The 25,389-nt window shown below is 52.1% G+C and overlaps 12 protein-coding genes across 12 annotated transcripts; 7 read left to right on the forward strand and 5 right to left on the reverse strand.

Moving 5' to 3' along the window:
* Nucleotides 1–149: 149 nt before the first annotated feature.
* Nucleotides 150–461, reverse strand: J3458_004249 (uncharacterized protein; the record flags this gene model as incomplete). The annotated part of the gene is made up of 1 exon (XM_066118102.1): nt 150–461. The coding sequence occupies one exon, from the start codon at nt 459–461 to the stop codon at nt 150–152; it is 312 nt and encodes a 103-aa protein (XP_065976701.1).
* A 2,392-nt stretch (nt 462–2,853) lies between these two features.
* Nucleotides 2,854–3,207, forward strand: J3458_004250 (uncharacterized protein; the record flags this gene model as incomplete). Its single annotated transcript, XM_066118103.1, has 1 exon — nt 2,854–3,207. One exon carries the CDS (start codon nt 2,854–2,856, stop codon nt 3,205–3,207), a length of 354 nt encoding a protein of 117 aa, XP_065976702.1.
* A 990-nt stretch (nt 3,208–4,197) lies between these two features.
* J3458_004251 (uncharacterized protein) lies at nt 4,198–5,936 on the forward strand. The gene is made up of 2 exons (XM_007809955.2): nt 4,198–4,792; nt 4,887–5,936. The coding sequence occupies exons 1-2, from the start codon at nt 4,337–4,339 to the stop codon at nt 5,541–5,543; spliced, it is 1,113 nt and encodes a 370-aa protein (XP_007808146.2). The 5' UTR covers nt 4,198–4,336; the 3' UTR covers nt 5,544–5,936.
* A 49-nt stretch (nt 5,937–5,985) lies between these two features.
* J3458_004252 (uncharacterized protein) lies at nt 5,986–7,303 on the forward strand. Its single transcript, XM_007809954.2, has 2 exons — nt 5,986–6,459; nt 6,574–7,303. Exons 1-2 carry the CDS (start codon nt 6,275–6,277, stop codon nt 7,214–7,216), a joined length of 828 nt encoding a protein of 275 aa, XP_007808145.2. The 5' UTR covers nt 5,986–6,274; the 3' UTR covers nt 7,217–7,303.
* Nucleotides 7,304–7,324: 21 nt separating this feature from the next.
* Nucleotides 7,325–10,112, reverse strand: TSR1_1 (ribosome biogenesis protein tsr1). The gene is made up of 2 exons (XM_007809953.2): nt 9,836–10,112; nt 7,325–9,763 (listed from the first exon to the last, which is right to left on the reverse strand). Exons 1-2 carry the CDS (start codon nt 9,942–9,944, stop codon nt 7,431–7,433), a joined length of 2,442 nt encoding a protein of 813 aa, XP_007808144.2. The 5' UTR covers nt 9,945–10,112; the 3' UTR covers nt 7,325–7,430.
* A 271-nt stretch (nt 10,113–10,383) lies between these two features.
* utp7_1 (putative U3 small nucleolar RNA-associated protein 7) lies at nt 10,384–12,118 on the forward strand (the record flags this gene model as incomplete). The annotated part of the gene is made up of 2 exons (XM_007809952.2): nt 10,384–11,070; nt 11,147–12,118. The coding sequence occupies 2 exons, from the start codon at nt 10,384–10,386 to the stop codon at nt 12,116–12,118; spliced, it is 1,659 nt and encodes a 552-aa protein (XP_007808143.2).
* J3458_004255 (uncharacterized protein) lies at nt 11,757–13,463 on the reverse strand. The gene is made up of 2 exons (XM_007809951.2): nt 12,861–13,463; nt 11,757–12,764 (listed from the first exon to the last, which is right to left on the reverse strand). The coding sequence occupies exons 1-2, from the start codon at nt 13,222–13,224 to the stop codon at nt 12,448–12,450; spliced, it is 681 nt and encodes a 226-aa protein (XP_007808142.1). The 5' UTR covers nt 13,225–13,463; the 3' UTR covers nt 11,757–12,447.
* A 15-nt stretch (nt 13,464–13,478) lies between these two features.
* NRK1_1 (ribosylnicotinamide kinase) lies at nt 13,479–14,541 on the forward strand. The gene is made up of 2 exons (XM_066118104.1): nt 13,479–13,757; nt 13,826–14,541. The coding sequence occupies exon 2, from the start codon at nt 14,177–14,179 to the stop codon at nt 14,510–14,512; it is 336 nt and encodes a 111-aa protein (XP_065976703.1). The 5' UTR covers nt 13,479–13,757; nt 13,826–14,176; the 3' UTR covers nt 14,513–14,541.
* Nucleotides 14,542–20,063, reverse strand: DCL2_1 (Dicer-like protein 2). The gene is made up of 7 exons (XM_066118105.1): nt 19,783–20,063; nt 19,067–19,712; nt 18,974–19,002; nt 18,847–18,895; nt 18,542–18,791; nt 16,026–18,485; nt 14,542–15,971 (listed from the first exon to the last, which is right to left on the reverse strand). The coding sequence occupies exons 2-7, from the start codon at nt 19,373–19,375 to the stop codon at nt 14,728–14,730; spliced, it is 4,341 nt and encodes a 1,446-aa protein (XP_065976704.1). The 5' UTR covers nt 19,376–19,712; nt 19,783–20,063; the 3' UTR covers nt 14,542–14,727.
* Nucleotides 20,064–20,678: 615 nt separating this feature from the next.
* Nucleotides 20,679–22,210, forward strand: J3458_004258 (uncharacterized protein). The gene is made up of 3 exons (XM_066118106.1): nt 20,679–20,976; nt 21,082–21,445; nt 21,521–22,210. The coding sequence occupies exons 1-3, from the start codon at nt 20,820–20,822 to the stop codon at nt 21,963–21,965; spliced, it is 966 nt and encodes a 321-aa protein (XP_065976705.1). The 5' UTR covers nt 20,679–20,819; the 3' UTR covers nt 21,966–22,210.
* Nucleotides 22,006–23,426, reverse strand: PRE8_1 (Proteasome subunit alpha type-2; the record flags this gene model as incomplete). Its single annotated transcript, XM_007809947.2, has 5 exons — nt 22,006–22,209; nt 22,275–22,871; nt 22,938–22,988; nt 23,081–23,100; nt 23,179–23,426. 5 exons carry the CDS (start codon nt 23,424–23,426, stop codon nt 22,091–22,093), a joined length of 1,035 nt encoding a protein of 344 aa, XP_007808138.2. The 3' UTR covers nt 22,006–22,090.
* Nucleotides 23,427–23,530: 104 nt separating this feature from the next.
* Nucleotides 23,531–24,910, forward strand: J3458_004260 (uncharacterized protein). Its single transcript, XM_066118107.1, has one exon. It carries the CDS (start codon nt 23,837–23,839, stop codon nt 24,842–24,844), a length of 1,008 nt encoding a protein of 335 aa, XP_065976706.1. The 5' UTR covers nt 23,531–23,836; the 3' UTR covers nt 24,845–24,910.
* Nucleotides 24,911–25,389: the final 479 nt, after the last annotated feature.

Here is a 25,389-nt window from a genome sequence, read left to right on the forward strand (position 1 = left end):
TGCGTGGGTACGTGGGTGCGTGTGCAGCAGATACGGGCTCGCAGAAGGCTGGGTGCAAAGGTGAAGGAGGCAGACAACAGCAAACTTACATCAACAAGCAGGTTTTACCACAGGCACCGTCGCCGACGATGACGAGCTTTCGGCGGATTTCAGCCATGGCTTGTGAGATTGATTGCGAACTGATGGAGGATAGAGCGACGGAACGGAGCTGTTGAGATGCACGAAGGCAAAGGGGAGGCAGAAGTTGGGAGTTGGATAGGTTTGAATGGGGTGGAGGAGTACGAAGTACGGAGCAGAGGAAGGGAAGGGAAGGAGGTGGCAGGAGGTGGAAGGAGCAGCCGAGCAGTTAGTTGCGTGTTGTCTGTTGCAGAGGCAGGCGAGCCGCGCAGGACTGGAGGCAGGACCAGACTGGAGGCAGGCAACGCAGCAAGGCAACGCACGTCAGCGCCAGAACGGGGCATGCAAGCTGTGACAGAGGCCAGAACGGGGCATGCAAGCTGTGACAGAGGGCGTCCAGCGACAGCAGCTGCGAGCTGCGAGCTCAGTCAACCAGACTGATTGACGTACATGGCGAGCCAGTCAGTCCACAGAGCATGTCTGCGTGTGCGTACAGAGTTACAGGCACCAGTCTACTGCACCTGGCAGAGCACACCAGAAGTTGACAACTAAGCTCCAGAGTCAGCAGACCAGACTGCACCTGCGCCTGCGGCGGCGCAGTGAGTTCAATGTTCCGGACTGGACATGGAACCAGGAGTGGCCAGCAGTGGCCAGCAGCCACTGGAGGCCTGTCACTGGGGGCCGGTCACTGGCTGTTCACTGGCCAAGCACCCTGGCGGTGGACACAAAGTTCACCCCGTGTGAGCAATCAATTCAATGTTGACGCTGCCACGCCCACACCAACTACCGCACCGAGGACCCTTGGACACCACATGCGCCCATCCCCTCCGCCGGCAGACAACATCAGAACCAGACATCAGAACGCCAAAACGTCAAAACGTCAAACCGGCAGCGGTACAGCTGACAAGGCCCTTACAGCCCTGGCAGCCTCAACGCCAGACCAGGCACCGCCCTCCGTTCCCTACTCTACTCAAGTATATTACGGCTTAAGCAGGTTTCTAGGGTGCGGGCTTCAGAGTCTCAGATGAGCGGGCGAGAACCGGACTTGGGCAATTCGTCGTCGGGATGATGTTGCGTGCTTATTGCAAGACTGTACGGAGTACGGAGCACCTGCTGTAGAAACGGACCCAAGTGATAAGTCTTCCGGTCTTTGGGGACACACATGGCACACCAGTTGACCACTTGCATCTGTCGAGCGGACTGGCCGACAGTGCAGTTTAGGGGTGAGGGTTGAGTTTCAGTGCCCAATGTCGCCTGGGTCATCAACTGACATGACTACATTCATGTTCGCAGAATATCACGGCGTTGGCCCAACAATAGCCCGAACATGCAGGCGCATCACCAGGGATCCAAGCCTTGCACTCAACACCCTAGCTCTATAATAATACATGAACAGCCAGGCTGCCTAGCTGAAAAAAAAGATGGTTGGGATTGCAAATGTCGGCGTTGTCAACCATGCCAACGAATTGCACGCCAACTGTTGTTTCACATTGGCCCTTGTGCTGCCGCCACCACCAAGAAGAAAAAAAACGGGGCGGCGCTGTAAATAGAATTGGCAGTGGCAGCGGCCAGTGGGCGACACTTGAGCAGGTCTGGCGTGTACGAAAATAAAGGCGACCAGACCAGATACCAGATGAAATGAGGTATGGGGAGGCTGTCCGCGTAAAGTCCTATGCTGGAGGCAGCCTGCGGTAGTACCTTGCAGTGCACCCCGTCTGCACGCGACCCCAGGTATCTACCCAGAGGTACCCCTGGGCCTCGACATGGATGGGGAATTCTAGGACTTCAGGGCCCCGAAGGAGGCGGAGCAGATGCGACCAGGTACCGATGTGTTTGTTGACGGCCGACCAGACAGTATGTACTGCGTACTCCGTACATGCTGAGTACTCCCCCACTAGTACTTACTTACAATCCATACTCCATATTCCATGCCCCTCCCAGCGCCAACTCCGTACCACCAACCAACAATTCCACCCAGCCAATGTCAACAACTTGCGCCGCGAAATCCATTTACCTGGCCGACCGGCGACCGACGAACGAGGCGGAGGCGTTATACGGGGCGGAGTCCCAGCCATCACATTTCAATCAATCAAAGACGTGCCAACATCCCAGCTGGACCATAAGACTGGAGCCTGCCGACGCAGAATGTACATACGGGGAACAAGGACCAGATGACATGCGACGCAATACAACCCCGGAGCCTCAGGCCGGCCGGCACTTGTGCAAACGCACAAGAAAAATCAAACAAATACTACAGGCTCCGTCATGAACGCCAATTCATTAGATAACAATGTTCGACCGACATCAACCTCACCCGTCTCGCACCAGGCTGTAGATGAGATGATCTCTGTGGCCCTCCAGGCCTCTGTCTTCTGGTTCGGCAACCCGGGCTATGATTGCTACCAGAACCTACGAGGCCAAATCGATGTCTCCTGCTCCCGGCGTAACATTGGTAGCATCCTACCTGAGGTACCTAATAACTAGTAGTACCCAGTAGAAGTTACTGAAGCATGCGGGACGGGACGGAGAAGCCACCCCTCCACACATCACCATGCCGGTTCAACTACGCTGCGTCTTGAGACAGCTCTACCGCTCAATAACTTCAGTTTCATTCGCACCAGTTGGCTTTTGGACGCATGGACTCGATGGCTGACTGCCCCCGCTGCAGCAACACCGCATGCCACCGCCTCCGGTACACCGCGCAATGTGCTCGGCGTAGCAATTCCTCATATCCGTATGTCCCTTACTGTCCGGTTCCATAATCGTTTGAGCCTCCTTGGATGCATTACGATTACAGAGTACGGGGCACGGAGTATACGACCCAGTGCGTTCCAGGGCTTGGTGTTGGCTGCTTCTGCTCTGTTTAACAAGTACAAGAAAGCCCTTGCCGGCCGAAATAAGGACAGTCCACTACGCCGTATAATTTGCCTTTTCGACATGTTTCACACTTTTTCTGCCGCATCCTGGATCTGGGCAAGGGAAGCAAGCACAGTCAAATTATTTCACGTACTCCGTACAGGGCCGTCGGATCCCTTCCAACTGGGCCACCCTCAGTCAGTATCCATGGGTCAAGGTCACATCAAGTTCTAATGTACGGAGTATCTGAAGAAAAAATGATGCCATCATATCAACGCGTGGCGAAAAGCCAACCCATTCAAACATGTGTTAGCTTTAGTCACTTCTCACCTCGAATTCTGCTGGGTGGCTTCGGCACTCGGAAAACCACTTCTGTCGGGACATAAATTCCGGCTAGGCCGGCCATCTGATTCTGTTGAGGCTTTACATTGCCGCTATTACGTCGTGCTAGGAGGCTAGTCCTATGCTCTGACTTGGATCAACACGATTTTGCTCGTTTGCCTATTCGGTCTGTAGTCGTGAAGACTCTCACACAATTATTGCGCAGTACCCCGTGGCTTTCATATGTCAGTCATGTGCCCCGTATTCTTAATGCACAGCGCCTGCATTTGATAACGCACGAAGCCTCTCTCCTGTAGGACTTGACGTTGTGTAACTGGTGGAGACTGTAGGACTTTGGAAAGCTGGTACTATCGTGTTGCCATGAACGATAGATACCACCTTTGGAAGAAAGGAAGAAGAAGGCGACTGTTGGTCATACACTCGACTCGGGCCGTGTTCCATTGATACGTGCATGTAATATTGAAAAGCCACACTCGTCCAGTTGCTGCCGTTTTTTTTTTTCTTGTTTTTTTTTTTTTCTGGCAGAATTCAATGTTTTTATAGGCCATTGGACGTATCTTGTGACGTGGGTCAAACGTCGTGTTCAACAGAACATCCTCCTATCATGCTCAATTTTCAAACACTGGCACATCATATTGAGCCCAAAATCATGATTTCGAAAAGCCAAATTACAGAAAAACACGAGTTTAGCTGCCAGTAAATAAGTTGTGTGTGCTCATTAATATTACAGCAACCACGTAGATGCGCAAATGTAGCCTACCCTAACACCTGACGTCCGACATGTGAAGCCCCAGAACACGGGTCTCGGCCCGGCTGGTTCCGTGCCCGGCTAAAGAATTTCCACCAGGATGCTTTAACAGCTTGAACGTTGCGAGCAACTCCTAGCACGCGACACGACTGCCCGACAAGACGCCCGGCGGCATCATTTTCTTCCAAGTGGGAATGGACTGCTATCGAGTGCCGCCAAGTTAAATACCGAAACACGCAGGTTCGCCACCGGTCAATTGACGGCTTAGCAACGATGCAGAAGCTCGTAAAACGAGCCGCCCAGGCCCAGCGCCAGGCGACCCGTCGGGCACGGCAGCAAATGGAGCAGGACAACATTGACAACCGGATGCGAAATCGCCAAGCCCTGAGAAGTGCTGTCTCCGAAATCAGGCAAAACTTGAAGGATGCCCGACAGGCAAGAAGAGAGGACTGGGAGATGGGGCCCTTGGCGCCGAAGCGAGACTTGGGATTCAACAACTATGGAGCGTTCAAGGAGACGGTGCGACAGGACTGGACCAACTATGGTTTGCATCAGGCGCGGCCCCAGCTTATTGAGCAGCGATGTGCGTGGGCTGGTGGTGCTCGGCAACTCAATCTTGCTCCCCAGGACCGAGTGGTCATCATGGATGGTCCTGACAAAGGCAAGATTGATCGTATCAAGGATGTCCAGGCCGAGAACGGAACTGTTACCTTGGAGAACCACCACAGGGTATGCCGCATCCCTTGTGGAAGCGCCGTGTTTGACACGCGCAACTTTTAGTTATTTACTTTATTTATTTTCGGCTGACTCTGGCTTCACATAGGCACTATCCGTCGGCATGTTTGACAACCCGGCTCGATCGCAGGCCATGCCCATTTCCGTCGGCTCGATCCGACTCGTGTATCCTCTCAGGAACCCGGAAACCGGCGTCACAAAGGACGTCATCATCAACCAGCTCAAGGCCGTGCCTCCCAACATGCAATCCTCAAACATGTCACTCGACCGGTGGCAGTACGGCAAGAAGTGGGATCGTCTCGTTCCTGGGCTCAACATGGTCATCCCCTGGCCAGAGGTCCAAGCACCAGAGTTTGAAGCCACCAAGGCCGACACTGTTCGCGAACAGGTCGAGGAGAGGACATTCTACTACGGCCTCCTGTCACCACCCATGCCAGACCAAGTCCTCGACGAGCTGCGCAACAAGTACTCGAGGTTCAGAACCCGCCACGAGCCATGGTATATTGAGCAGAAAGAGATGGAAGAGGCATCCAAGAAGGGCCGCCTCGAGGCTATCAAGTCCATGCAGACGCCCCTGGAGGAGTTCCACGAGAGACGGAGAGAACTACGCGATACCCAGGGCGAGCCAGAGCTTTCAGAAGAGCTGCTGGAGAAGATTGGGGAGTACATGGCGAAGAAGAAGGATGCGGCTTTGAATCAGGCGGGTGTGTCGCAGGTTTCATCACAACAAGCACCGGTGAATTAGGGCGTTGTGATGGGGCTGGGCGAGCGTGTATAAGATGAAGGCGGCGAGGCGATGCCGCGAAACAGTGTAATTGTATGTCAGATGGAGGAGTTCTTTGTACATCACGAGCGCAATGGACGCATCAATCCCCGTGGGCTAAAAGCGTGATGGATTTTGCCTTGGACAAGTTGGTGCTTGAACAAGCAGAACACGTACCGTGGAAATACTGTGTGCAGTTGTCTTCCTGGCCAACAAGACCGTAGCTATTGGGCGAAGTCGCCCAACCGCCAATGTAACCGCCACGATGCCCATCGGCCTCTATCCAGCAATGTATGCATCATGTCAAACGAAGTGCTAACCAGCTTTCACGCTCTCACTCTCATCGGGTCCAGCCGAGTCACTTATTTCCGTCCTGCCTGCCGACCCCCCCCACCACTCTAGTCTGGCTAATCTAACCTTGGGCCCTCATTTCTCCGCGTCCACGCACGCAGCCCCTCCAGAAGAACCCCACTATCTACTCTGTCGCGTCACGGCGGTTGCTTTCTATTAGTGACGCATCTTGCTCAGCACAACCAGGCCGATAAGAAAGCTTGGCCATCCGACACGGAGCCATGCCCCCTCCTTCCTGGCCGCCTCTTGGTTATTTCTCCTACTCTTCTTTACTAATTATTTTGTATTCTTTCAATTGAGAATTGATATCCACCGGGCGCTGGAGAATCAGAACATTCTTTACAACCACACAAGCTGTCGACATGTCCCACAGCCACTCTCACCAAGGCGGCGCTTCGCATTCCCATTCTCACGATGGCTTTTCGGCGCAGGAGCATGGCCATTCGCATGAAATTCTGGACGGTCCGGGAAGCTATATCGGGAGAGAGATGCCGATTATAGAGGGAAGGAATTGGTCCGAGAGGGCCTTTACCGTTGGCATTGGAGGGTGAGCTACCATAATATTGTCCAAGCCGTATGTATATTCGTGGGCGCTGTGCAAGCCGGACAAGGTAAACCAGCCGAGTTCTGCTGCCCCCTCTCTAACACAACACCCGACTAGACCCGTTGGCTCCGGCAAAACCGCCCTCATGCTGGCCCTCTGCCTGGCCCTGCGGCGGAAATACTCCCTCGCAGCCGTCACAAACGACATCTTCACGCGCGAAGACGCCGAGTTCCTCACGCGCCACGCCGCCCTCCCGCCGCAGCGCATCCGCGCCATCGAGACGGGCGGCTGTCCGCACGCCGCTGTCCGCGAGGACATTTCCACCAACCTCGCCGCCCTGGAGGACCTGCACGGCCAGTTCTCCACGGACCTGCTGCTCATTGAGTCTGGCGGCGACAACCTGGCCGCCAATTACTCCCGCGAGCTGGCCGACTTCATCATCTACGTGATTGACGTCAGTGGTGGTGACAAGGTTCCCAGGAAGGGCGGCCCGGGGATTACGCAGAGTGATTTGCTGGTGGTGAACAAGACGGATCTGGCCGAGGCTGTGGGCGCGGATCTGGGTGTCATGGAGCAGGATGCGAGGAAGATGAGGGAGGGGGGCCCGACCGTCTTCGCACAGGTCAAGAAGGACATTGGCGTTGACCACATTGTGAATCTGATCTTGAGCGCCTGGAAGGCCAGTGGTGCCGAGGAGGAGAGGGTGCAGCAGGGAGGGCCGAGGCCGACCCCTGGCCTGGATGACTTGGAGAAGAAGTAATCACAAAGACCTCGATCGGTATGGCGCTGAATCGAAAGGCTGGCACATTTTGGTGGAAAAAAATGCAGATGTAGTTTCGTGGGCGTGAAAAAAAAAAAAAAGTATATACGCGCGTATCGTAACCTCTAGAGGTATAACATATCTCGTCTAAAATTTTGATGAAAGCTTTCTTCAAGTAAATACTTTTTTCCCTTTCCCGTTATCCGTATTCGATTCATTCCATCATGACATCGTCGTTCTGGCCTTGTCCGACGACAGCAGCAGAACTTTCCAGCAGCGGCTCCCGGACAGGCCTCGAGGCCCGCGGCCACATGCGCTTGTACAAGCTCACGCCCACCGCATCCTGAGGATTAATCTTTCCATCAAACGTAGCCTTGAAGTAGCCATGCGTACCCAGCGGCTCCTTGATAAAGCCCGTCCGTCCTCTTCTCGTCCACAGCGGCAGCGCCTTGAACCACTCCACATCCTCGCGGCTGAAGAACATGTACCGCACCGTGACGATCTTCTTGTGGATGTGGTACGGGTGGCCCGTCAGGATGACTCTCTTGGCAACGACTCGAGACGTTGACGGCGGCAGGGCGGTGCCTGTGCCGACGAGACTTAGACCAATGTCCTGCTCGCCATCGGCACCCGTGGTTCCAGGGGCGCATCTCTTGAAGAACATGACGGGCACGGCGCCCCATGTCATGGGTCCCATGAAGGACGCAATGGCCGACTGGCCTGGGTGCAGGTAGCGACAGAACTTGTGGACGTCGTTTGGCGTGGAGCCCGGGTTGGAAAAGATGGGCTTGATGACCATGCGCCGCGGCCCGCACTGCACAATGAGCTCCTCCTTGGACTTGATGGACTTGCCGTAGTCGTTGCTCAGATTGAACAGGTAGTTGAGACTGGTCTTCTTGTTCTCGTGGCGGAGGAGTGAGAAGAGCGCCACGGGTGAGCTGGGCTTGTGTGAATTGGCAACGTCGGTCGGAACGCCCTTGACGTAGACGTGGACGCGGGTGCCGGGCGCAACACCACCGACGAGGGCTTCTCGAACGGCCCGAGACCGGGAGGAGTTGTAGTCGGGCACTTGGAGCAGGCGCCTCCATTCCTCGGGTTCGTGGGCCCGATCTTCGTCTTCTTGCCACGGGCTTGTTCGCAGGCTTTTGAGACCTCTGTATCGGGCTAACCTCTCGCGGGCGAGGACGTGGGGGTGTAGCTCGATTTCGTCGGGGAACTCCTTGTCGTCTTCGGCTTCGTCGCTCTTGCGGGCACGAAACTGAGCCAGTTGCTGCGCATCGTCGGCGTCGTTGGGGACATCCATCATTTCGGACTGTGGGTATTCAGAGGGCCCGGCTTCTGTGGGTTCGGGCTGGGCATATCCCTCGATGCCATCTTCCGCGCCGATTTCCTCGTCTTCATCCTTGTGGTCGTCCATTTCCATGTCTTCCATGTCCGAGTCCGAGTCGGAAACGTCGTCTAGGTACCAGGCTGATTGGTAGTTGGACGTACCCTTGGGCACTTTCTTCTTGATCTTCCTTTCTTCGGCGTCGTCATCGGAAAAGTAGTGGTGCTCGTCGAGCAAAACACCCTTCTTGGGCACTGGTTCCTTAGTCATCTCAGAATCATCCTCGGCATCCATGACTACGTCCTCCGGAGCGAGTTCGTCTAAGTCGTCCCGATCCTCCGAGGGAACCTCCAACACATTGTCAGCTTCGACTTCGACAGCAGTTTCATCGCCCTTCTTGACGTGCTTTGCCAAGGGAGCCGCCACAATCTTTTCAATTTGATACGTGCCCCAGTCGCCAAGCTGTACCAGTCTGTCGGCTTTCATGCCTCGCCCTCGGACAACTCCAGTGACGACGGTAGACTCCGACTCGTTGGCGGCAAATTTGATATCCTCGGCCAGAATCCAGCTTCTGTCGTCCCTCCAGCGGACACCCTTGGGCGTTGTGTTGCAGAGAGATCGCATCAAGTTGGAGCATTCTTGTCTATTATCCAGGCTGTACAGCTTCTCCTGTTCGGGGTGGAAATGCGTAATGAAGGATTTGAGAGATGCCACGGTAGATTGGCGTTGTTTGGCCGGCTCAATCGTCTCGAGGCCTTGTACCAAAGTGAAGAGGGTTGACATACCCTGACTTTCGATACTTCTCAAGATCAATTCTCCAAACGCGTCCACTTCTTCGTTGGCGGACAGAATTACAACGACGAAGTCGGCAACCCGAGCAGCATCCAGGCAGGCGTTGAGGTCACGCTGGAGGGGGATATACTGAAGCTTCTGCTTGAATCGGTCGACTGACACTCGAAAGTTCCCAGCTTGAACCTCGGTCTCAATATCCAGGCTCCCGTTCAATTGTTTAATGGCGACTTTGGCGTCGCCATCAGCGCACAGAGGAACAACAGCAACAATTCTTGGGGCACCATCCTTTCCGGAAAATATTGAAGTCTCCTTGAGGTGTTCTCTGTGCTTGGTTAACCGAGCCTGCTTGGCCTGGTTTCGTCGATCGAACTTGGACATGACCTGTTGGTGTGGTGTCCGTCTTTGGCTACTCTCATTTGGGACTCGGCCTGTATGCAGGAAATTGTGAGCCAGTGAGATCCTAATGGCTCATACTGAGGAGATCAGCAACCAGCGCATACCTTTGGCACGATCTCTCAGTTCGTGTTTTGACGCCGCCCTCGACTTGAACGGCTTGTGCGACACCTTTGTGGTGGGGCGATGCGAATGGTTCGCAACAGCGACAGGCATTTTGCTGTTGCCCCCAGCTTTGAATCGGAAGGGAAGAGACTCCAGGATGAATACAAGACCGATATGCAGCCACAGAGATATGAGGGCAGAAAGAAAAGTTGAAAGAAAACAAAGAGATGCGTGACCGGAAACAAAATATTGCCGCTTATGCCTCTTCCCGGGTCGCAAAGGTAGGCGGTAATGGAGGGGTTGTGGTTATCAGGAAATTTTTGTGCGGTAGGCTATCGATAAGATGTAGCGGGTCTGCGGATCTAGCCCGGGTCGGTACAGCCAATCGTGACCGGGCGATAGCGGGTGTTGGCTGGAAATTTTGTCTTTCATGTACTCCGCACATACGTACCATTATTATCTATCCATCGCAGCACCTTCAATTAGCCGTTTGCCAACGGTCTATTTTTCCTTCTTCAACAAATCCTACCAGCGGAGGAATTGATGCACCATGGAAGTCGACACAATTGATGAACCCATCACCAAGCTGCGTGAAAATGGCGCCCTTGCCGTGGGAAGGCCGCGAATGGAGCTCATGCCCAAGCGTGAGAGAGAAAAGCTTCGCCGCATTCGAGAAGCTCACAAAGCCTACGGCCGGGGCAAGAAGATCAACACCAAGAACATCAAGGACAAAAAACTGCGAAGCAACATGAAGCGACTGGAGGGCAAGTACCAAGATGCCGCAATCAAGGCCAAGGATGCCGAGATATTGCTTGAAAACACGGCTGGCTTTCTCGAACCCGAAGGCGAGTTGGAGCGCACGTTCAAGGTTCGACAAGAAGACATTGTTTCCGACATTGGAGTGGCAACGGCACAAAAGCGCTTCGACTTGAAGCTCGATGCTCTTGGTCCTTATATCTGCGACTACACTAGGAACGGCCGGGAACTGCTGCTGGCTGGGCGGAAGGGCCACGTCGCGACCATGGACTGGCGGGAGGGCAAGCTTGGTTGCGAATTGCAGTTGGGAGAGACTGTTCGAGATGTCAAGTGGCTGCATAACAACCAGTATTTTGCAGTTGCGCAAAAGAAGTATGTCTACATCTACGACAGGAATGGCGTGGAGCTGCATAATTTGAGGAAGCACAATGATGTAACTCATATGGAATTTCTGCCATACCACTTCCTCCTGGCGACGATTGTGAGTGCCCAGAATGGAATGGCCCACCTTTGCTTAACCTTGAAAAAAAAAAAAGACACTAATGCCTGTTGTATAGAACACCGGCGGTGTAATTAAATATCAGGACACTTCGACCGGTCAGCTCGTGGGTGAAATGCCCTCACGACTAGGACAGCCCGTGTCCATGGCACACAATCCTTACAACGCCATACTTCACGTCGGACACCAAAACGGCACCGTCACATTATGGTCGCCCAATTCACAGGACCCGCTGGTCAAGCTTCTTGCACACCGCGGCCCCGTTCGGTCACTAGCAATGGATCGAGAAGGCCGCTACATGGTGTCCACGGGACAAGACCTCAAGATGGCAGTGTGGGACATTAGAATGTTCAAGGAAGTCAACAATTACTACACCCGCCAACCTGCCTCATCGGTAGCCATATCAGACACAGGCCTCACAGCCGTCGGGTGGGGAACGCAAACCACCGTCTGGAAAGACCTCTTCAACAAGCACAAGGCCGTCCAGGAAAAGGTGAAGTCCCCCTACATGGCATGGAGTGGCGAGGGAAAACGCATTGAACGCGTGAGATGGTGTCCCTTTGAAGATATCCTCGGCGTAAGCCACGATCAGGGCTTCTCGTCAATCATCATCCCCGGCGCCGGCGAAGCCAACTTTGACGCACTCGAAGCGAACCCGTTCGAGACGGCCAAGCAGCGACAAGAATCCGAAGTCAAGGGCCTACTGAACAAGCTTTCACCCGAGATGATTGCTCTGGACCCCAACTTCATCGGCAATCTGGACTTGAGATCCGACGCCCAAAGAAAGGCAGACAGGGATCTGGACGCACCGGCCGTAGATGTCGCCGAGGAAATCAGGAAGAGGGCCCGAGGCAAGAATGGCGCGTTGAAGAAGTACCTGCGGAAGCAGAGGAAGAAGAACATCATCGACGAGAAGAGGATGCGAGTGGACGAGATGTGGAACGAGCAGCAGAAGCTGAAAGACAAGAAGAGGAAGGAGGTGGAGGCGGATCTGGGGCCAGCCTTGTCAAGATTTGCCCGAAAGGATTGAGGGTGGCATGTCTGCTGCTGAAATCTGTATATATTAAACTCATCATGGGAGGGCATGGCGTATGTAGACTGGCGCATCAAATTTCTAGTCTCTCTCGACTGCATCTAGACGCAGCATCATCTTGTGTCGTATAAGTGACCACCATCTTCATCACCCATCTACAAAGCCATGCTAAGCAATTATCAACTCTTGCAATGTACACCATGTAAAAGCCCAAGACGCCTTTTAACCCGCCACTTTTCTAGCATCAATCCGAATCCCTTTTGCTTTTTTCTCAAGTGCAGTTCTGCCTCTGATTCACGCCCTGTTACATATATCTATTCATCCCATCATAGCAGCTTCAAATGGCCCGTGATCTTGTCTACGGCACTCTTCGGCGCAGGCCCAACGCCCAAGACGGTCAAGCTGCCCGGGTCAATCTGCGTCCTGCCGGCATCCTGGATCACCTCGGCCGTGAGGCCCGCGTCGAGAGCCTTCCACCGCAAGTCCATTAGCTCCGCCTCGCTCTTGACTTGCACTGCAATCTTGGCCTGGCCGCGCTTCTCCCAGCGCTGGAGGAGTTTGCGCTCGGCGCTGTCGGAGGCGGAGCGGGCGAGTGCCTTGTAGCAGGCGAGGGTGGCGTGGGAGCATTGAGCGGCCATTTTGCCTTTGGTTGTGTTGTGTTGTCAGTTGATTATATCCCACTCCATGCCACATTGCAAAAATCCAGAAATAAAGGGGGACTGGAGGGGAGCCCACGTACCCTTGGTCATGCCCAGATCCGTCCTCACCACCAGGACAAGCTTACACTCCTCATTGGAATCGCCATCCAGCGTCTTGCGCTCCGTCATGCCTCCCACGCGGGCGTTTGCCCTGAGGCCTTGCTTGCGGTCGGCAGCGACGCCGTTGGCCCAGTTCGGCGCATGGTCGAGAATGGTGTCGTCCTCGTCAATGTCGCTTTCGTCGCTCTCCACGGGGTCGTGCAGGTTGCGGTGACGTTCTTCGGCGAGTGCTGGCGAGATGAGGTAGCCGCGGGTTGTGAAGACTCCGAACAGCCAGCCGGAGATGAAGGCAGCGAGGGAGGTGGTGAGGATGATGCCCGTTTGGGTGCCTTGGTCGACAGCCATGGCGGGGAATTGACTTGTTGCGGTATCGAATTGAGATGATGATGAGGATGCGGGCAGTGGATTGATTTTTGTGACGTGGGAAGCTCAGCTGCCTTGCCTTGAACCTTCCTTTTTTTTTTTTTTTGGAGCATCTTCAGCGTGGAGGCTACACATAATTAGAAGGTAGCTACACCATTTTCTTTCAGCGTGACGTGGATCAGCAGCTGGCAATGCAAACTGGATCGCTTCCACCAGAACCGCAAATTCACGCACGTAATAGACCAATCGGACCCCTCCATCACTGTCACATATAATTACTCGAGTACATCTTCTCCCGACCAAGGTTGTTTGTTGATTTAATATACGTTGCCACGTCTGCTCATACGACAGTCGCATCCACACTCACCCAGACCATCCCAAATGCCCAAATCCCTCATAATAGGTATATCTGGTCCGTCCTCTAGTGGCAAGACCACGCTCGCCCGCCTTCTGCGTGATATATTTCCAAACACGTTTATCCTCCACGAAGACGACTTTTATAAGCCAGAGCCAGAGTGTGTCGCGTTCCCTCGGCCGACTTCATGCCATCCCCTCACTTGCCGCAATGCTCACATGAACCCAGATTACCCGTCAAAAATGGCCTGCTGGACTGGGATAGCGCAGGCGCCCTGGACATCTCTGCCATGGCCGAAGCCCTCTCTTATATCCGGCAGCATGCTTCCTTTCCGGTACTCGCACCACACCGTCTGACCCTCGTCGCAAAACACACCGTCACAGCCAAATCCTAACGTCCTCACAGCCAACCCTAGACTCCAGGGAAGACCAAAATTCCGTCGGAAAATGTCCTGTGCCTGAGTCAACTGTTGCTGCCCTCAGGAGCAGGGTGTCTGATGCCCTGCCTTCTTCACACCCTCTGCGCGGCGCAAATCTACGACTATGCCTTCTGGACGGATTTCTGCTGTACTCACCCTCCATGCAGGCCGTCCATTCCCACCTTGACCTCAAGCTGTTCGTAAGAGCGTCATATGCCAAGGTCAAAGCAAGAAGAGAGGCCCGCGATGGGTACGTGACCATTGAAGGGTTCTGGGCCGACCCGCCGGGCTATGTGGACAAGATTGTGTGGCCAAATTATGTCGAGGAACATGCTTGGATGTTCGACGGTGGGGATGTGGAAGGCACCTTCAAGGCAGACGTCTTGGAAAGTCAAGGCATCAAGGTCCCGAAGGAGGCGCCGGTGGATGCTGATCTGGAGTATGTGTTGGGGTGGATGGTGGGTGTAGTGATTGAGGAACTGAGGAAGCATTCATAGATGATGATGATGATGATGATGGAGTTTTATAGAATAAATGCATGCTCTCCAATTATTCTTGTTGCCTGCAATTTACCTGCGCTACATCTCCACAAGCAAAACCTATCTCGTCCAACTGGATGTTATGGGTCAGATTTTACCTCGTCATTCAAACTTGCCCTCATATCTTGGTTCATGTGCTCGAATGGATACCAGCACCCGGTCCAATAAAACTCTCAATGCTCGACTTCCGCTGCCTTGTCTCTTTCCGCTCCCAGAATTCGTATTGCCTCCTCCGCAGCCTTCGTCTTGACTTCTTCCCTGGTCACACCATCAACAACCTCAGTAACGACTTTTTCGCCCATTAGAACACGGCATGTAAATGCTCTTTCACCATCAGGTGCCTCCTGCACATCAACATCATATGTGACAGTCTGCGTAACCGCCATTTTACCCAGCACCTCCTTAGGATGCTGTACCGCAACCCTGTCTTTAAGAAGGCGGTCTAGAATTGACAAAACCCCGAATTTCTGGAGCATGCACTCACACAGCTCGATTGAACCCGAGTCAACCCACACTGCCCCAAGCAAGGACTCAAAAATGTCCGAGTAGAACTTCTTGGCCTGGAGTCGGGCAAGGAGAGCCCATGGATACCGCGATCCCTGGCGGAGTGCCGCCAGAATTTCCCCACGAAGTGCTTCATATCGTTTCAATGTCGCGGCTTGCTCGATTCCAATCGCCTCTGAAGAATGCCGCATAAATGTCCACAGGGCTAAAGGGGTCGTCTCCTTATCAATAATCTGCAAGCTGGATGTGACGGCTGTTTCTGTCCGCCGCATCTGGTGATCAAGAGACAAAAATGCCAAGAAGTCCCCATTTACCATTGCTGTCTTTAGCGAATGCATCTGATAAGGGGCTAGGAGCGGCCCAGCGGTGTACATCTTTCGCACTATTATGAAATCCAGAATAGCGTCGCCAATGAATTCCAAATGTTCGTAAGATCGCCGGTTGTAGTCGAACATACACGACTGGTGGGTCATAGCTTCAATTAGCAACGATTTCTTCTTGAACTGATACCCGACCAAATGCTCCAGGGGTTTGAGCTCTGCTGGTAATACATCCTGATCTCGTGCCATCTTGAAAAACAGCGCACGGTTTGCGCTGACATCTTGCCATTGTATTTCGTTGACGAACAATGATATGCAGTTCTGTGCTTTTGTTATGCCCCCGTTGACGTACGATGCTCCAATAAGTGCTTCTACTACATCGGCCAAGGTCTTCGTCGATATTTTTCGTGGCGACACTTTGCCTGGGTTCCCGGTATAATTATCCAGATACAATGGTCGCCACTTTTGGCCGGTAAAGGACTTTGTAAGAATAAACTTGGCGAGCCCTACATCTATGGCTGCTCTGGATAGTCGAGAATTGCCTACAAGGCGGTCTTTGAAGAATGACAGATATCCTTCAGGCCATTCCGGATCTGTACAACATTGTCAGTCAGTACCTAGGTGGAAAATCTATACACAGGACTTACGAATAGCCGAGACTTGTATGGCAGTGCAGTATTTAAGAATCGAATCCCCAAGAAATTCAAGCCGCTCATAGTTGACAGGCTCTGCTGCGCTACGGGAGCTAATTGCCTCTCGAACCAGCCCGAGATCAGTGATGTTGATTCTTTCCAGGAGTGTGGTCGATAATTCCTTCGCAATCAATGTGACCTCTAACTCGTGTATAAGGGATGGTATAAGCATGCCAAACTGTGCGAATTTGAGAGGGATGCTATCTGCTGTTGCCCAGGATAAAGGAATAACTCGAGGACATGGCTTTGTCGTCGCAGGAGTAGCGTCGGAGAAAACAGGATGAAGGAAGTCGGATCGTTTGGCCCATCTCTTAACAATCAAATATGGTACATCGTCTGGAGCATTTTCGTAGTCAAAGATTGAGCTCTGAATACTTTCAGCCGTAGGCTTAGATGGAAGAAGCCCTACATAGTGATATGGGCGGTTTGACTCGTCTCTAACCAAGTATTTCCCTTCAATAACGTCACTGGTATTCGGGTCGAAGCTCTTACCCCCAATCCCACCCATTGATACTTGATGCTCTTGTGTCCAAATCCTGATAATGTGATGCTTCTCCTCAATTGACCATCGATGTGCGAAAGGAAGTGTCAGCAATGCGGAAGTGTGATCTGGCATCGCAGCTACATCGGCGGCAGAGATGGGCCGACAGGAGTCGAAACGTAGCTCACAGATATCACTGCTGTTAAGGTATAGCTGGATATTTCGAAGCTGGTCAAGTTCCGCAGGAACAAGCACGTTGTATTCAGATTCGCCGTGCATGGGGTCATGACATTTGAGAGAGTAGAGCCATGACTGGTCTCCCTCTGTCCAGGCTTTTGCCACCCCGAACCAAGGGTTGAGCAGTGATTCCACTTCTACCTCCGGTGCTCTGGTCTCTACGCCAGGTATGTCTTCATACCGGAAGGGTAGTAGATGTTCATTCACCAAACCAGCCTGGTATAGAGTCTGGTAGGCCTGAAAAGCAGCATCTTTGGTTGCATTCTTCTCCGAACGCCAGCTTGATTTGCTGTCAATTTGCCGAAGTTGAGCGGGAACGAGTGATGGGAGAAGCACAGTGGCGCTCAACATTGGCTTTGAACTTGAATCCCAGTCCTCATGGGAATGGATAATATAGTCCGGTCGACTGTCAACAAACTCTCCCTGAGACAAAACTCTGCAAAAATGCTCCAAATGTGACTTTGCATTCTCGAAGTCGAGTCTAGCTCCAGTGGACTCGACTTCCATGAAAGTTGACGACGACTCTTCAGAGTCCTCGAGGCTCTGTATCGTGCGGATCTCGCGCTGCGTGTCTTGATAAACAGCTTTCATATTTTCCTCCAATGCTTCCCATTTACCAACAGCTGACGAAGAATATTCACTAAGCAATATCAGTTTTGACTCTTTCATCCTCGCTCGTCCCCGTCGTTGCACAAATGACTTGGGAGTTGCAGGGTGGTCAAAGCATATGACCATATTGCAGGCTGGCACGTCAATCCCTTCCTCCAAGACGGACGTAGCAATGAGAATATTGATCTTTCCTGAACGAAAGCTTTGCAAGGCTGCCATTTGGTCTGAACTCTGTCCGATGAGTTCAGAAAGAGTTAGTTTCCTACTCTGATAGTTGGATGTCCCAACCATCGATCCAATGCGATGCTTTTCCACAATACGTGGACACGACATCAGAAACTCACGGAGAGCACTGGCAGTTGCTCGCTCCTTTACGAAAATCAGACATTTTGTCGATTCCTCTACTGACACAAGCTCTCGAACCAGGGCGGTCGCCTTCTCGGACACCTCACTGCCACTTTGTGGCATTGGAGCTGGGCAAGAAGGCGAAACTCGACGAATAAAGTCTGCCAAGTACTTCTTCTCGGCATCAAGCCAATCATTGAAGATACCATTGGTGTTTGTACGGGCCAGGAAGGCAGAAGCAGACTTCCAGATGTACATGTCCGCAGCCCAGGTTCCAAGTTGTTGTAATATCTCGACGCTGCGTCCCCATAAGCCCTTAATTTGGTTCTGCACAAATGTGTCGTACTTCTCAACAGCTCGCACGAGTGCCCGACAATTTCGGTCTGAGGGGTCTTCTTGGAGCCTTATAATATATGGGTCTTCTGTTATATCGAGGTTTAGGAACTCTCTCCGCAAACGGTACATTGATTCTGTGTACTGCAACGACCGAGGTGCGTCATAAAGAATGCTGTATATCTGCGGTCGCTTGACGCACTTCAGAAGCTCTTCTCGATGCCTGGTAGGGGAAATGCATTTCGCGTCCAGTACTGCCTCGAGAATCTCCATGTTCTCAAGATCTTCTGTCATACTAGGAGTTGCTGTAATGCCAAGGATATTTGGAATACTTTCGGCCGTATGTTTATTGCGGTGGTAGAAGTCTGTCATGATCTTGCTTCCCGGGTGTTTTCCTACACAGTTATGTGCTTTTTTTGCAAGATTAGTTTGAGGCTCACGGTGTAGCTACAAATCTGAAGCTAACCTTCGTCAAAGATTATGAGAGAAAGCCGGTCGATGTTGATAAATGCGTGACATAGTGCATCCAGGAGAACCTGGTAGGTTGACACAACAACGCGCACCCCATCTAGAATCGTATCCCAGGTGTCGGCCGACCATGTGTCAACCTGATCGTTGCCCGTGATCAGTTTCATAGGCACCGATGCTGCCTGCAACCGGATCACATCGAATTGTTGGCCACACAATGCGACAGTTGGCGCGAGAAACCATATTATCTAGATCTGTATAAGTGAAACTAATCGAATGAATAATTTCCAATTCCGGTATTACCTTATCGGGAGCGGATCGATCCAGCTCGGCTTTGATGCGCAGCACGGCACTTGAAAGGGGTCAGAACTAATGTTCGCTTTAGGAAGGTTGTAGGTAATAGGAAAGGTGAGACGTAACAACGACTTACACTTGAGTCTTGCCACTTCCCGTATCCATCTAATTGACAGCATATAGTTAAAATCGGAGGCCACGAGGAGTTGATTCGTTCTGGTAAACTTACAACCACAATGACATTTTGTTTGAGGCTCTGGTCGAGCATCTCCAACTGGTAGGCTCGAGGGTTCATGGCAGTGGCAGAGGGCGATCTGTTGGTCTCATTGTCACAAGCAATACCGTGGTGTGAAGCATCCTCAGGTTGTTTCTGGGGAGAGGCTTGCAGGGCAGCAGCAGATATTGTCTCGCTAATATTAAGGAAATCTTTGGGGGCGTCATTTCGATCACCTTCAGTCCAGTCTGTCTCCATTGATATATCGGGTACTTCGCATTCATTGGAACTACAAGAGCCACCGGGAGATGTAGCCGGAATCATATTTCTATGGTGATAGCCTCTGGGCGTCCAGCCATTCAACTAACGCAAAGGGCTTGCGAATGGGGTTGATTCGGTCCACAAGAATCAGGCAAACACCAAGCAGATGCACAACCATGTGTGTGTGAACCAAAAAGATTCCAAGTTAGGGATGGCGAGCGTCATTAGCGGCGTGTGAGTCACTTGTGCAGTCCTGCAGGCTGCAAAAAGAGACCACGATTCACACTGTCGAGCGAAACTGAATGGGAATGGGCTGTTCGTACGGGGTCGTGGCCCGGCGAATTCCGTCCACCAGGTCGTTCACTGAATGCTAAATACGTAGGTAGGTAGGCAGTCGTCGCTGGATTAGTTTGAGGTTTAGTACATGGTACAGGGGTGCGGAGACAAGATGAAGCAGAACCTTTTCTTACCAATGAGCAAGTTTAATGGGTGTTTGTGTGTGAAAGTCGACAAGTTTAGGTCCCAGGTTGAGCTCTGAGCGGCGGGGTGGAGGGGTCAGTAATCTTTGTCTTTTTTCCTTCTTTTGGTCAGCTAGAAATCTGGGGTGCTGGTCGCTCACGATGTTAAAATGCAAAGCGACGTCTCTGCTAACAAAATCTTTAGGCCCCGAGGTCAAGGGGTTGGGTCAGAGACTCAGAGGCAAGCATCAGAGGTGGTTTGTCCATTGAGGTTGCTCCGAACAAGACCAAGCCCAAGCTCGGTTGGAAGGAGCCACTGGAGCCCAAGCACCTGCCAGGAAGCTCCAAGCCACGTACTGATGTTAGCGTCGGGCAGATGAAGCCACTCTTGCAGTCAAGCTTTGGCAAGCCTCTATCTAACTGGGACTTTGATATTCAGCCGGGCCCAATAGAACGTCAATTGTCCATGTCCAGGACAATCAACTTACCATTACTCCGTGTGGAGGGGTGTCTTGTTCATTTCTTCAACCACTCCACACACAGGCAGCACGCAGGTGCTCGACATAACTACTTTACGGAAGCACGCTCGTTGCAAGGCGAGTGGCTTGTCTGTTGCACGTTGGTTCAGAAATCATCACAGGAACTAGCCCTGTTTTAGGCACAGCATTACGAAGTCAAATGGGATTACAATTTCTTCTTTGCCTCGTCGCTTGCCCAACCTGGTTATGCGCGCCGCCTCGAACCAAACATACCAGGCTGGCGCTACCAGCATCGCCCACTACGAAATTGGCTGCTTGGCTGCCTTGTCTCTCTAGCGGACTGGTGAGGAGCCTTTGGTCATGACGAGACAATAACCGCAGTTGCACTACCCTATTCTTTATCTTATCCGGAACCAGTTCCCGAAAAAAAAAAGGTTCTAATCCAATTGCTTGTAGATCCTCAGTCTGAGCCACGTTATGACCGCAGCCCGCCTAGCGCCACTCATTATATTCTTCCACCATATGGCAAAAGTCCCATGTGGGGGTTCAATCTTGGCTTCGTGACCAAAAATGGACTTGTTCGCTGCAGGCTTCAATGCCTGGAACCAATTATGCTTCGTGCCGCGATCGGGAGATGTTGCTGAGCCTAAAGATCTATCGACATTTACAAAAGTGCTTGATGACGACCACCTTGAACGGCCTCGAGCAGGCTTATACTACACGCTAGGTATGTATGGGATGAGGTGGACGGAGCAACAACCGGAGTCACTGCCCTAAAAAGTTCCCTCGATAGACTCAGACCACCTCAAGACTCACATTTCACAATGAACAGTCCGCGGCCGTGCCAGGTACTACCGTGCCGGTATCGGTGTCGAGACCGCAAGTGATGAAGATATCCAGCGCAACTACCAGGCCTGTCGCGCTGGCAACGGCCTCACTCTGATTTTTGACGGTCCTATATCTGCCGAAAATACAGGTATGAGGCTTGGACCGAATAAACACGTCCTAACAGTGCATCCCTGTTATGATGACTTTGTATCAAAGTCCAACCCCACGAGTTGGCCATGTGATAGCCAAGTGCGAGAGGTGGCCTCTTTCGCCGCCGGGTTTATAATCCTGTATCAAAACGGCAAGGTGGCCACAATGGGTGATCCGCGATACCAGGACTGCCTTGCTAGAGAGATTACATCGGATGAGTGAGTTGCGAAGCGCTTTGTGAATTGCATGTTCGTCCGGAAAGCAAACAATGGGACTGATTTTGTGTTACATAGACCAGCCGATCAGCCGGGATTTGTACCCGATCTAATCAATCTAGGAGAACCTATCGAGCATGTTACCGCCGGCGGTTATTGCCTTGCGGCGCTCACTGAGAGCGGAAGTATTTACATCTGGGGTCGAAGATGTGCAGGACAAAGACAAAGTGGCCATTCGGCGTTTGCGGAATTATGTGATATGCCTAACTACCTTGATGTAGATGGTGGCAAAGATGTACAGGATGTGGCCTTGGGGGATAGTCACGCCATTGCGCTGACGACTGATGGCACTGTTTATGTGATTGGTCGTAATGATAATGGCCAACTTGGCTTGAGACAGGGTGTGGACATGGTCGCAAAAACATGGACAAAGGTAAAGCTGGGTGTTCCAGATGGCTGTCAAGTCGTAGGAGTAGCTGCTGGACCAAAATCATCATTTATTTTGACAGCACAGAAGACATAGGTAACCTCAATCAAGATATATCACACTGTACTTTCAATAAGACTTGCGTTGAGAGGGCTCATTGAGCATTTATGAACTTCTATTGTACACCAAACTTCACTTCATTACCCAGCCACGCTCACACATTATAGACTCGTCAGATAGTCCTCAATTTCCTGAGGGGTGAGCTTTCTGAATCGCGGGCCCGTTGCTCCCTCGACACCCTCGACTCCCAGCAAGTGGTCAGCAGGCGGGCCGACAATACCTACAGTTTCAGTTAGTGATCGTGCGAAATAGCCAATGCCTCATTGCGTGCAGAAAGCGACGTACCAATCTCAATGGAATCACCGTTCATTTCTCCCTCAATGTTGTCCTTCAAGGTCAAAAGGGCAATGTGAATTGCATCCTCTAGTTCCAGCTCCTCAGAGTATCTCTTCTCCAGGAAGGTCTTAGCCTTGGTCGCGCTCTTACCAATAGCTGTAGCCTTCCAGGGAAAGTAACTACCCGTAGGATCGACCTGATACAACATAGGCCCGCCCTTTTGGATACCGCCAGTTTTGGATGTGGGCTTTTGCCCCTCACCTTCAGCAGCGGGAGTCTCATCGTCGGGTTCGATGCCATCATCCCAACCAGCAACTAGCATGCTCACACCGTAGGGTCGAACGCCAGCTGACTGCGTTGCTTCTTGCATAACTCTAGCAACATCCTGGACCAATATTCTGGTAGGAGGGTACTCGTTGTAAATTCGCTTGTAGCCAGTGTGAGAAACTTTGCGTGCTCGGTCAATCAGGACTCGGTAATCTGGGCCCATGCCAGAGTAGACGGCGCCGATGTTTGGTGTGATGTTGCTGATTTTGGACACGGAGCTTTGGTCGGCGAGAGGCGAGGACGACTTCTTTTCGGTGGCGAGAACGATGCCGTTGGTAGCTGGCAGAAATTAGATATTGGGAAGATGCATAGAAACATGGAAAGCTAGGTATGGAGTGGACAAACCTTTGATGCCAAGGGCGGTGATGCCTTGATTGACAGCGTTCAAAGCATATTCTACAGAGCATCAGGTTAATAATGTTGCGGATATCGCATTTTCGTCGTAGCTGTACTAGGGGGTCCTGATAAATGGCATAAGAGTTCCGTACCAATCTGCACCAGCTTTCCACTATACAGCAATAATTAGCTAAGCTCCAAGCACGTCGTCACCATCAAGTGACATCAAGACCATCTTGGCCCAACATACCTGGGAGAGAATGTTGTGAGGGAGAATGAATATCGGTCCGCCATAGCTACAAAGTCACCAAAGAAGGTTCGGCAAAGACTCTTGTGGTATCGGGTCTGGGGAGAGACGAATTGGAGGGTTAATGAGGTCGAAACAACTGCGACGGTCAAGCTTGGATGTTCCCGCCACAAGCAGCCTGGTGGACGGTCGCCCAGGCACGGGCGAAGCTGCGCGTCAGGCTGGCCTAGGAGCTTCCCAGCTCGGCGCATGGGTTTGGCCGACCTCCGAGGGTCCACTCGCTTCCTTGCCCGCCTCACGGATTCCGTCCGCAGAGGAATTCTCGCTAGAATTAATGCGGTGCTACGGTTCGATAGCCTTGTCCTCGTGTTCCATGATGAGGTGGCCTCAACGTCGGTCTGGAGGGTGACCGTCCTTAAAGCTGCATTGACCCGTGTAACAATCCTTGGCTCTTATTTTCTTTCCTTTTTTTCTTTTGGCCCTAAGATATCTATTCTGTATTGACTCCGTCTGCCCTTCAGTTTTGAAGGCAGACCATGAGGTCTGCATCGCTGTCATTTCGCCTAATAGGCTGATTTCACCAACCCGATTCAAATGCAATTGAGCCTCTACGACGCATCGGAAGTTGATTACCACCATAGTTTTAGCTTACAGTGCTTCTATGGATTCTGGATCGTTTGAAAACGCAGGCACCTCATTAGGGCGCCGGCGGATGCCATACGCGTCCTCGCAGCCATCTGAACGAACCGAGACGTTCAAACGAGCAGAGCCTCGGCTAGCAGGCGAGAGCACTACCGCAAAGGAAGAAGCTCAAAACCCCCAAGCGAAACCAAAAGGCCGTCGTTATGGCCCACGGACCTGTCGAATTTGTCTAGACACTGAGCACCCCAAATTCCCTACGGATATCCCAAGGACATTTGGCGTGTCGACAAGGTCGTCACGGCCAGTGTATGAATCGGACGACCCTGAACTTGGCCGGCTCTTGTCACCTTGCAAGTGTAAGGGGTCGTCGAAATATGTCCATGAAGGATGTCTTGACGCATGGCGGTTGACGAACCCTACTGCCACGAGAAACTTCTGGCAATGCCCGACATGCAAGTTCACATATCGATTGGCTCGGCTGCATTGGGCCTCGAGGCTCAGCAGCAAATGGGCCCAGGTTTTTTTGACAATAGTGGTCCTTATTGTCAGCCTCTTTATCCTTGGGTTTATTGCAGATCCCATCATGGACTTGTGGTTTGATCCTGTGGGTTCTATTGCAGACACGGTATCGAGTGTCGTATCAGATTTGGATGCTGTGCGGCCGCCGGTGTATGAGGAGCCCAGCACATGGACCGAGCATTTCACCAAGGGCTTCTTCTCTCTAGGGCTTATTGGTGCCATCAAGTCCTTTGTTGCAATGGGTCCGTGGCACTGGATCAACTTCCGTGCTGGAGGGCTCTTTGGCTCCGGCAGACGCGGCGGCACTGGCAGGAGCAGGATGGACAACTTCAACCTGCTCTTTGTCGTCATCGGAGCATTCACGTTTATGATGGCAGTGTGGAGGTTTGTCAAGGCAATGAGTGCGCGAATTCTGACCAATGTCAGTAATAAAGTCATGGATGTCGGCGACGAAGATGACGAAGATGAAGAAGCGATGCGGGACGGCGGTGATGCTGGTCCAAGCTAATGAAGAGAATAGGAAGAGACAGGTAGTCACAAGAACTGGCAGAAATACTAACGATGATCAACCCCAAATGCATTTCTTTTGAGTTCCAAGATATGCTTCCTGTTCATGTAGACCTTGCACACTCTTAAGTTGCCTCGACTTTTGCTCTTCCATGTCAAGTCAACTAGTCTGCGTGCAGATATTTAACGTCTAGCCGATACCTGGAGCCTGAGCCGTTTTGGCTTTGTGTGCTCGCCGGGACGGGTGTGACAGGTCGGTAACATCAACTTGATGCTCACGCACTGTTTTGGTGTGTGAAGCTACCTGGCGTCTGCTTGGTACAACATGTACAAAGCCGTGAGTAGATTGCCTTGCGCTACTGATACATTTTTCATCTTCGTCCGGCGACGTATAGCGAACCTTGCCCTACGAACTATGTGATTCAACATCAACAGCCTGTCAGGGCTGGATGCGGCACGAGTCGCGTGTCAGCCTAGTAAATTTAAATTTACCATGTATATTGTATGCCCGATCGAATGCTCCAGCTATTAATTAGCCCGTGAATC

Source organism: Metarhizium acridum (assembly GCF_019434415.1).
Source record: "Metarhizium acridum strain ARSEF 324 chromosome Unknown scaffold_29, whole genome shotgun sequence".
Classification (NCBI taxonomy): Eukaryota; Fungi; Ascomycota; class Sordariomycetes; order Hypocreales; family Clavicipitaceae; genus Metarhizium; species Metarhizium acridum.

What these genes read in the sequence shown, in the direction of transcription:
- J3458_004251 (XM_007809955.2), top strand. Translation starts at nt 4,337, where the DNA reads ATGCAGAAGCTCGTAAAACGAGCCGCCCAGGCCCAGCGCCAGGCGACC. An exon ending in CCTTGGAGAACCACCACAGG is followed by an intron (nt 4,793 to 4,886) that starts GTATGCCGCATC and finishes GGCTTCACATAG; the next exon opens with GCACTATCCGTCGGCATGTT.
- J3458_004252 (XM_007809954.2), top strand. Translation starts at nt 6,275, where the DNA reads ATGTCCCACAGCCACTCTCACCAAGGCGGCGCTTCGCATTCCCATTCT. An exon ending in TTTACCGTTGGCATTGGAGG is followed by an intron (nt 6,460 to 6,573) that starts GTGAGCTACCAT and finishes ACACCCGACTAG; the next exon opens with ACCCGTTGGCTCCGGCAAAA.
- TSR1_1 (XM_007809953.2), bottom strand. Translation starts at nt 9,944, where the DNA reads ATGCCTGTCGCTGTTGCGAACCATTCGCATCGCCCCACCACAAAGGTG. An exon ending in ACTGAGAGATCGTGCCAAAG is followed by an intron (nt 9,764 to 9,835) that starts GTATGCGCTGGT and finishes TCCTGCATACAG; the next exon opens with GCCGAGTCCCAAATGAGAGT.
- J3458_004255 (XM_007809951.2), bottom strand. Translation starts at nt 13,224, where the DNA reads ATGGCTGTCGACCAAGGCACCCAAACGGGCATCATCCTCACCACCTCC. An exon ending in GGATCTGGGCATGACCAAGG is followed by an intron (nt 12,765 to 12,860) that starts GTACGTGGGCTC and finishes ACACAACCAAAG; the next exon opens with GCAAAATGGCCGCTCAATGC.
- NRK1_1 (XM_066118104.1), top strand. Translation starts at nt 14,177, where the DNA reads ATGCAGGCCGTCCATTCCCACCTTGACCTCAAGCTGTTCGTAAGAGCG.
- DCL2_1 (XM_066118105.1), bottom strand. Translation starts at nt 19,375, where the DNA reads ATGATTCCGGCTACATCTCCCGGTGGCTCTTGTAGTTCCAATGAATGC. An exon ending in AACAAAATGTCATTGTGGTT is followed by an intron (nt 19,003 to 19,066) that starts GTAAGTTTACCA and finishes GCTGTCAATTAG; the next exon opens with ATGGATACGGGAAGTGGCAA. An exon ending in GGAAGTGGCAAGACTCAAGT is followed by an intron (nt 18,896 to 18,973) that starts GTAAGTCGTTGT and finishes ACCCCTTTCAAG; the next exon opens with TGCCGTGCTGCGCATCAAAG.
- J3458_004258 (XM_066118106.1), top strand. Translation starts at nt 20,820, where the DNA reads ATGGACTTGTTCGCTGCAGGCTTCAATGCCTGGAACCAATTATGCTTC. An exon ending in AGGCTTATACTACACGCTAG is followed by an intron (nt 20,977 to 21,081) that starts GTATGTATGGGA and finishes CACAATGAACAG; the next exon opens with TCCGCGGCCGTGCCAGGTAC. An exon ending in AGAGAGATTACATCGGATGA is followed by an intron (nt 21,446 to 21,520) that starts GTGAGTTGCGAA and finishes TGTGTTACATAG; the next exon opens with ACCAGCCGATCAGCCGGGAT.
- J3458_004260 (XM_066118107.1), top strand. Translation starts at nt 23,837, where the DNA reads ATGGATTCTGGATCGTTTGAAAACGCAGGCACCTCATTAGGGCGCCGG.